General features: G+C 36.2%; 1 protein-coding gene across 1 annotated transcript; it reads left to right on the top strand.

Annotated features, from left to right (window-relative positions):
- Positions 1-1,232: 1,232 nt before the first annotated feature.
- PGK2 (phosphoglycerate kinase 2) lies at positions 1,233-2,951 on the top strand. Its single transcript, XM_032338357.1, has one exon. It carries the CDS (start codon positions 1,272-1,274, stop codon positions 2,523-2,525), a length of 1,254 nt encoding a protein of 417 aa, XP_032194248.1. The 5' UTR covers positions 1,233-1,271; the 3' UTR covers positions 2,526-2,951.
- Positions 2,952-9,904: the final 6,953 nt, after the last annotated feature.

Genomic DNA, 9,904 nt, shown 5'->3' with positions numbered 1-9,904 from the left:
AGTTAGAGAAGAATTCATATTAGTTCTCTTTCAAAGGTTTGGTAGAATGCATCAGTAAAGCCATAAAGTCCAGGGCTTTTCTTTATCAGGAAATTTTTGATTACTGATTCTAGCACCTTATTAATTATAAATCCATTGATTTATTTATTTTTTTAATTTCTTCATGATTCTGTCTTGGTATGGTTTGTGTTTCTAGGAATTTGTCCATTTCACCTAAAATTATTTAGGTTCTCTTCTAATCATTTTTCTTTCTATAACATCAGTAGTAATGTTCTTACCTTCATTTATCTTAGTAATTTGAGTCCTTTTTTTTCTTAGTCCATTTAGATAAAGGTTTGTCAATTTTGTTATCTTTTCAAAGGATAACATATTTTTTATTTTGTCCATTGTTTTTTCTATCCTAAAATTCATTTACCTCTGTCTTAATCTTTATTTCCTTTCCTCTGCAACCTGTGAATTTAGTTTGTTTTTTTTTCTAGTCCCTTGTTAGATTAATTTGAAATCTTATTTAACTTAAGCATTAGAACTAGAAATTCCTCTTTAACATTGCATTTTTGTGACCCATAAATTTAATTGTATTATATGTCTTTTCATTCTTTTCTAAGCATTTTCTAATTTCTCAGTGGTCTGACAATAGAGTAAGGTAATAAAAACAGATCATTCCTGCTTACCCTAGATTATATTTAAAACAAAGGCTGACATAAGCTATGCTGATAACAGAAATATTTAAAAATACAAAAACAGAAGCATACCACATTGCCTTGAATAAACAAGAAGTCATAGAACCATCTCTTTATTGGTACTACAGTTTTTGTATCTCAATATAATTAAGATTTGACCTGGCTGAAAGTTTTTTGTTTCGTTTCGCTTCATTTTGTTTTAAGAATAAGAGGAAGTGTCAAAAGAGATGTGGTAAAAGAGAACCTGCAGGAACCTTTGTCCCCAGAAACATTCTTATTCCACGGTTTCTTCACTTCCCCAGCTCTCCCTCTAAGCCAGGTACCGCTACTCCGGGGTCACGCTTGCAGTTTGAATCTGCAAGGGCCACACGTTCCAAATCCAAATGGACAAGACGATTAACCAATCACAGAGCCAGGTTTCCTTTTCCCGAGTTCAATGATGTCTGCCCTATGGAAGACAATGATGAGAAGAAAGGGGCGGGCCAAGGGGAAAGGCGTTGGAAAGTACCACCTATCCAACCTCCCATCAGCAGTAAAGTGATTCTTCAGCACTGGGATCTAGCTTTCAGCTTCTGTCTTTATATTGTCAAGATGTCTCTTTCTAAGAAGTTAACTTTGGACAAGCTAGATGTTAAAGGCAAGCGAGTCATCATGAGAGTAGATTTTAATGTCCCCATGAAGAAGAACCAGATTACAAATAACCAGAGAATCAAAGCTTCCATCCCAAGCATCAAGTACTGTCTAGATAATGGAGCCAGGTCAGTAGTTCTTATGAGTCATCTAGGTCGACCTGATGGTGTTCCCATGCCAGATAAATACTCACTAGAGCCTGTTGCTGCTGAGCTCAAATCCTTACTGGGCAAGGATGTTCTGTTTCTAAAGGACTGTGTGGGCCCAGAAGTGGAGAAAGCCTGTGCCAACCCAGCTGCTGGTTCAGTTATCCTACTGGAAAACCTGCGCTTTCATGTGGAGGAAGAAGGAAAAGGCCAAGATCCTTCTGGAAATAAACTTAAAGCTGAACCAGATAAAATAAAAGCCTTCCGAGCATCACTCTCCAAACTAGGGGATGTCTATGTCAATGATGCTTTTGGCACTGCTCACCGGGCCCACAGTTCTATGGTCGGAGTGGATCTGCCCCAGAAGGCATCTGGATTCCTGATGAAAAAAGAGCTGGAGTATTTTGCCAAAGCCTTGGAAAACCCAGAGAGACCCTTTCTGGCTATACTTGGTGGAGCCAAAGTAGCAGACAAAATCCAACTTATCCAAAATATGCTGGATAAGGTCGATGAGATGATAATTGGTGGTGGAATGGCTTTTACCTTCCTTAAGGTACTAAACAACATGGAGATTGGTGCATCCCTCTTTGATGAAGAGGGGGCCAAGATTGTCAAAGATATCATGGCGAAAGCCAGTGAGAAAGGTGTGAACATTACCTTTCCTGTTGATTTTGTCACTGCTGACAAATTTGAGGAGAATGCTAAGGTTGGCCACGCCACTGTAGCATCAGGCATACCTGCTGGCTGGATGGCTTTGGATTGTGGTCCTGAGACCAATAAGAAGAATGTTCAAGTTGTGGCCCAAGCCAAGTTAATTGTGTGGAATGGTCCTGTAGGCGTATTTGAATGGGATGCCTTTGCTAAGGGAACAAAAGCTCTTATGGATGAAATTGTGAAAGCCACTTCTAGGGGCTGCATCACTATTATAGGAGGTGGTGACACTGCTACCTGCTGTGCCAAATGGAACACTGAAGATAAAGTCAGCCATGTGAGCACTGGAGGAGGTGCTAGTCTGGAACTCCTAGAAGGTAAAGTCCTTCCTGGAGTAGAAGCCCTCAGCAACCTATAACTGACAATTTTCTTTTCCACTATTTCCTTTCCATAGGCTTTAATTCAACTTAGTGTTCTACATTACATCTTGACTTTTGTTAGAGTTTATGCCTACCAAGGCCTAGGCAATAACTAAGGGATTAGTTATCAGGAACTCTTATCATCAATACAACAACGCAACTCATTTTAGTTCTGTCATGCATTTGCCGCCTCTCTTCAAGATCTTAGTTGAATTTATGATTCATAGGTAGGATATACTCTTACATTGCATATTAAAGTGAGTTGAATAAGCTTAATCCCTCTTTTATATTTTACTCCAGATTTGTTATTGTTTTACTACTTGAAACATGGAAAATAAGACAAAACCCAAGTTGTTGGGGGAAGGTTGGAATAGAAGCTAACAAACTTTTAAACAATAAAAGTTCTCAAATAAATCAAGAAAAATATTTACATTTAAGAATTCCTGGGTAACAAAGCTCTGCTAAAAGGTCATTTCTTACTAAATAAGGAAGAAGAGAAGTAAGAGGTATTTATCAAACTCAAGAAGTTAAAAAAAGGAAAGAAACTAAACCCAAGAAAGGAATTATGTCTGTGTGTGTGTGGATACACAAGAGAATATACATATGTGTCTGTGAAAATATACATGTGTGTCTGTAAGAATAGGAGCTACAGATCAAATCTTGGTTTTAAATAAAGAAGAAATTATTTTATTTTTAAAGCAGATATTGTTCAATAAATAGATAATACAACTACTGAATCTTAAAACTGGGTTTTAAAGATAAAAAGATATGTAAATAGTCATTAAAAAATATAAAAATTCTTTTGTATTAGAAGATAGAATAAGAAAATACTCAGAAAGGTAGAAGAAATTAAAATACTTTTTGGAAAATATTTTGTCTAGTTCTGTAGATAAAGAGCTGCCATAGGCAATGTTGTTAATTTAAGAGCAAAAATGCACAACTAAAAATCAATAGAGTCTATTACTAAAAGAAAGTGGAGGGGTCACAAAAACTGAGGGGACAGTAATGGCTTCTGATAGACTGTCACTCTGCCCCGCCCCCCCAGTACCCATGTACAAGTATTCATATATCATTCCTAGATAAAGAAAACACCATTTCTCCAACAGGTATAATCCAAGTCCAGTTACTGCATCTCACTCAAAATTGGGTATCTCTGGGTGATGCATAATCTTTCCATGTGGTCCAGTGAGGAGCCCAACAGTCTAGTGAACAGAAAAGTGCAGTCATTTATTTCTCTCCCACCTCTGACACCCATACGCAACATGGCGGAAAAGAAATAGAAAAGCAGCAATTAAAAATCCTGACCTAAAAAAGTCATTAGTTCATTGCAGTTGTGAAATAAATGATACTGGCTCAAAATTTCAAAAGCCCCCTGAACCAGCAGTGAAAGAACTTCCGTGGTTAGACTTGGTTTGTTCTCTGGGAGGAAGTTTCTTATTCGTTGTCCTTTTTTGGCCCCATGTTTTGTCACCTGGGAAATTTTCCTTGTTTCCTCATCTTCCCTGACATCTGCCAAAGCAGATGTTGGGGAGTTGGGCCACATTGGGCTACTGCACAGCTTTCTTGGCTTCCTCTCTGCTGAGGCAGTGTTAAGAAATCAAGGATTTCTTCATATATCACACAGTTGAAAACCTCTGAAGGCCAAGCTACTGTCTTTTCAACTTTCTGAAGAATCAAGATCCCTGTGTAAAAGAAGCTCACTCAAAAAACCTTCTAATGATGTTTCTTCATCCTCTGACTCTTGCTTGTAATTAATTGGTGGCTTTGTTGGGCTTACTTTCCTTTTCTTCATTTTCTTATGACCTTCTAAAAAAGTAGGCAGGAGTGGGAAGGCAACACCTATAACTTGATTATTTATCTTTGACTTCTTCATATTTTTGGCTGAGGAGTCTGAATGGGAGGCTTTTGAGTAAAACTATTATAATCTTTCTTTTGTGGTTTGTGAGATTAAGACAGTTAATTTTTCCAACTCTGAGAAAACTCAGGTGCCTGATGTATTGGCTAACCTAAAATAGGTTTCAGGCAACAAGGAGATTGTCCAATATTTCCTGGATATGTTCATTTTTAAAATTGTGGTATTTTGCTTAAAACAGCATGTTACATCCCAAACATACTGATATTTTGCCTCTTTCTAACCACTTTTCCCATAAGCTTTAGGCTCTATAGGAATGTGTTCTGCTTACTACAATACCATAGACAGCAGTTTTACCAAATGCCACAGTAGAAAATTATCAGCACCTTCTAGCTTTCCATGCCACTTTACCCATTTCCTTCCACCTGACTTCTAAACAAATGCCATGTTTTTTGAGCTTTTTTTTTTTTTTTTTTTTAAGGCATCTCACTTACAGTTAACAATTTCTACATTAGTTAGTCTCTAGACTAGTGGTCTTCACCAGGGACAATTTTTTTTTTTTTTAAGATTTTATTTATTTATTTGACAGACAGAGATCACAAGTAGGCAGAGAAGCAGGCAGAGAGAGAGGAGGAAGCAGGTTCTCTGCTGTGCAGAAAGCCTGATGTGGGGCTCAATTCCAGGACCCTGAGATCATTACCTAAGCTGAAGGCAGAGGCTTTAACCCACTGAGCCACCCAGGCGCCCCCATCAGGGACAATTTTTACTTATACAGGGCATTTGCCAAAGAATGGAAACATCTTTGTTAATCACAGCTGAGATGAGAAGAGGTACTATAGGCATCTTGTAGCTATGGATAAGGGTGCTACTAAACAATAGATGACACATAGCACAACCTTCACAACAAGATACCATCTAGCCCAAAATATCAACAAAAATGTGTCTTTCTTTCTTATGTGACATTCCAGGGTCATTATGGGAAAGTAGCCACGTCTTGAGTTTATCCAAGGACTCAGGCTAGCAAAATGGCTCTGTTAGCAAGAAACCCAGCTTCCATCTCTGTAAGCAGGAAGATCAATTCAATTGTTGATGTTTTCCAGGCAACTAGGTAGAGAAAGAGGAATCCAGAGCAAGCACCATGTCTTTGAGAAAGAGAACTGGAAGTTCTTATGGCCTGAACTTAGCCAAATGATCATATCTAGCTCATAGGGAACAAGAACAATGCATTCTTTGACTGGGTGATTATGGGCTTAGTTAAACTATTACTGGGGTGCCTGGGTGGCTCAGTAGGTTAAGCCTCAGCTCAGGTCATGATCTCAGGACCCTGGGATCGAGCCCCGAATTGGGCTCTCTGCTCAGCAGGGAGCCTGCTTCCCCCTCTCTTTCTGCCTGTCTTTCTGCCTACTTGTGATCTCTGTCGGTAAAATAAATAAATAAAATCTTAAAAAAAAAAAAAACTATTACTAAAAAGACAGTAAAGGTGAATTTAATACAGCATCAAACAGAAAGACCTATTAAAAATCTTAAAAGCCACCAAAAGATCTTGGAGATCATGCTTTTGTACATATTTTTTAAAAGATTTTATTTATTTATTTGATTGAGAGAGAGATCATGAGTGGTATGAGGGGCAGGGGGAAAGCAGACTCTCCATTGAGCAAGGAGCTTGATTCAGGGCTTGATCACATGACTCTGGGATCATGACCTGAGTTCAAGGCAGACCCTTACCTGACTGAGCCACTCAGGTGTCCCTTTTGTACCTGATTTAACCTAAGATAAAGAAGAACATTTAGAGAATAAGTACACATCATGGGGAAACAATTATACAAGAAATTAAAATGAGTTAAGAATACAATAATATGAGATTGAAAATAAGCAGACAAGAGGTTAATAAAAAAAGGTGACAAATTCAAGTACTGCTAGTACAGAATATCTGATGGTGTTAGAACAGTTAAATAAAATAAATGAAACTGTAGGGAAAAGAATCAGTGCCTTGAAAAACCTGAACTTAGTAAAGATCTACAAGTTAAGAAATAATTGCTTGTGTGTGTGTGAATATATATACACATACTTACATATCACATACGTACACATATAACACACACACACACACACACACACACACACACACACACACACACACAAATATTTTGGAGGCAACAAAGTGGTTCAGTTGGTTAAACACCTGACTCTTGATTTCAGCTCAGGTCATGATCTCAGGGTTGTGAGATTGAGCCCCATGCTTGGGATTCTCTCGCTCTCCCTTTGCCCCTTCCCCTCATACTTCCCCTCATACTCTCTCTTTTTCTCTCAAAAAAAAAAATAAATTATATATATGTATACATATATATATGTGTATACATATATATATATAGTTGTAATTGAAATTTTATTTTATTAATTTTATTTTATTGTTTAAACTTATTTTTATTTTTTAAGGTTTTTATTCAAATTCCAGATAGTTAACATGCAGTGTAATATTAGTTTCATGTATAAAAATTTAGTGATTCAACACTTCCATACAGCACCCAGTGCTCATCAGAGCAAGTGCATTCTTTAATCCCCATCACCTATTTCACCTATTTTTATAGTCACATTTTGTAATTATGTACCTTAAAAATACTTAAAAGTTTTCTACTTATTAAAACTAATTCAAAGTAGAAACTTAAAATTAAGGTGTTACCACAAGATGGTGGTCTATTTAAAGAAGCATGCATACATTTATTGGTCTATAATTAGATAAACAACTAATTGCCCAGAAAATCTTCAGTTCTTAGACCAAGCCATCAGCAAATAAAGCCTCTAGATATGCTACAGAAAGATGATATGTCCCATCAGAATGAAAAAGGCAGTATAGATTTGTAGTGAGGAATGCCCAGTAATGGGTTCTCAGAAGCTTGGGATTAAAAATACATTAGGTAGACTAGAGGTCTCAGATGTATGCTGTTAGAGCAATGTGTGTGCTTCCCAGTCAGCAGCAGCAACACCCAGAAACTTGTTAGAAAACTTGTTAGAAATGCAGATTACTGGGACGCCTGGGTGGCTCCATTGGTTGGACCACTGCCTTCGGCTCAGGTCATGATCCTGGAGTCCCAGGATCAAGTCCCGCATCGGGCTCCCAGCTCCACGGGGAGTCTGCTCCTCTCTCTGACCTTCTCCTCGCTCATGCTCTCTCTCACTGTCTCTCTCAAATAAATAAATAAAATCTTTAAATAAAATAAAATAAAATAAAGAAATGCAGATTACTGGGGTATCCTTAAAACCTACTAAATCACAACCGCTGGGGGTTGTTGTCTGCTTTGACAAGTTCTTCAATGTGTTTCTTTCATTTAAAATTTGAGAAACATTGGTATAGAACAAAGATCACTTTAAAAGGAAACAGAAAAATAGGCAAAAGATGTGGGCGTTTTACTATAAAAGGAAAAAGAAATGACCAACAAACATGTGAAGACATTTAAAAAAAAAAAAAGAAACAGGAATTGTTCTAAGAATAATCATGTCACTAACTAGCTTTAACTATGGCAAATCATTTTCACTTCTCTGGATTTTTTCATTTGAAAAATGATATCTATATATAATCTGAGATTATTTCTAGTTCCCAAATTATGTCTCTGAAACCCTGATTGGTATACTTGAGACAATAGGCTACAATTTTTATCTAAGTCTCTTGCCAAATAGAGAAAAGTGGCTCAGAAGTTAATAGACAAATGACATAGAGGTCTAAATTAAAAGAAAACAAACAAACAAAACAAAACAAAAACAAAAACAACAAAAAAAAACCAAGAACACCAGAACACCAGAACTTTGGCTCTCTGGCTATACATTCCTTTTGCAATTTGACTCTTACTTCCTATGTATGAAAGCCGATGTCCCCAAAACTACAGTGTCTGAGAACGTAAAAATATATAAATAGAATGAAATAGATTCAATTACTTTTTACCTTATTAGATTCATTTAGATAAAAGGAAGGTAAATCTGAAGTTTGTGTCTATAGGAGAAAATTGATAGTTCAGGAAGAGCTGCACATTTAAGGGTCTGGTTTGTTTTTTTGTTTGTTTCTTTGAAGCTATCATTTGATTGCTAGTGCAGATAGTAAAAAAAAATTATAGTATATTCTTGTACAGTTTAAATTGGTCATTGATCATTTTTTCAATCAAGAAAATTTTATCTACAATTTATTGAGAACTTACTTTAACCCCTGGACTAAGCACTTCATCAGGTGTAAGTCATTTAATCCTTACAACTATACTACCAGGTAAAGTCATCCCATTAACAAGTAAAAAATGTTAAGCTGAGAGAGAATGAGCATCTTGTCTAGGGTTGAGTACTGGAGATTATAGCCTGTGCTTAACCATTATGGAGAACCATCCCATAGGATCTTTATTTAAAATATATATATATATATATATATATATATATTATTTAGTTAGTTAGTTATTTTTTTTTTAAGATTTATTTATTTGAGAGGTGTGGGAAGGAGCAGAGGGAGAGAGAAATCCTGAAGTGGACTCCCCACTGAACATGGAGCCTGACCTGGGGCTCTGTCCCAGAACCCTGAGATCATGACCTAAACCAAAATCAAGAGTCAGGTGCTCAACTGACTGAGGCACCTGGGTGCACCTCATAGGGTCTTTTTTCATTCAGGCAGGCTTAAACAATGATCCACAAAGATTTTTAGAGATGTGAGAGAGAAAATTAAGAAGCTATATTCTTGAAACTAATATTGTGTATCAATTATACATCAATAAAAAATAAAAATAAAGCATAAAAATATGTCATATATAGAGATACATATATATGTATCTATATTTTTCTATCTATATTTTGTTTTTCAATTTTTCCTATAAGTTTTGATAATAACTGATCATTTTTGTTCATATGGCTCCATTGAGAGAGGTTTTATTTTTTGTTCTGGGGGAAAATTACCTTTTTTTTAAATTTTTTTTTGAAAAATTACCTTTTGAGATTGCCATTACCTTTATAATTTTTTGAGAATGGAGGCTTCCACTGTTTGTGAAAAATAAATTTCTCGTTAAAATATTCACAGACTAGTCCCCTTGAGGTTAATAATTTCTTTTAAACATCACCACATAAGTGTGAGCAAGGTTTTTAATGTAGAAATACCAGAAACTAATGTAACATTGTGTAGCAAGTATACTTCTGGAAAAAGTGGACTTTTTACAGTATTTATAATATTTAATGCTTGAGTGTAGAAATTCAAGAAAATATAAAATTATCTCTGCACCTTCCTTTTGGTGCCTTAATTAAAGAAGGCTTTCCCTGATACCTATAATTTAGATTACCCTTTTGCAGAGTCCTTAGAGGTTCTACATCTTGAAGCAATTCACCATTCAAGATGGGCAAGAGACACTGCAGAAACTTAAGGAAGGCAAATCAGCAGAGAGTTTCAATGAACACAAAATCAGCAAGAATCTGTAGATACAGTCTCAGAAAGATCATTTTTAGGAAAAAGTACACATCTGGCATTGGAGGATTCCCATAAAACTACATGGATCTACACTACTCTCA

This window comes from Mustela erminea, chromosome 4 (genome assembly GCF_009829155.1).
Source record: "Mustela erminea isolate mMusErm1 chromosome 4, mMusErm1.Pri, whole genome shotgun sequence".
Lineage (NCBI taxonomy): Eukaryota > Metazoa > Chordata > Mammalia > Carnivora > Mustelidae > Mustela > Mustela erminea.
The sequence above is the reverse complement of the archived record's forward strand: the minus strand, read 5'-3'. Positions and strand labels throughout refer to the sequence as shown.

What these genes read in the sequence shown, in the direction of transcription:
- PGK2 (XM_032338357.1), top strand. Translation starts at nt 1,272, where the DNA reads ATGTCTCTTTCTAAGAAGTTAACTTTGGACAAGCTAGATGTTAAAGGC.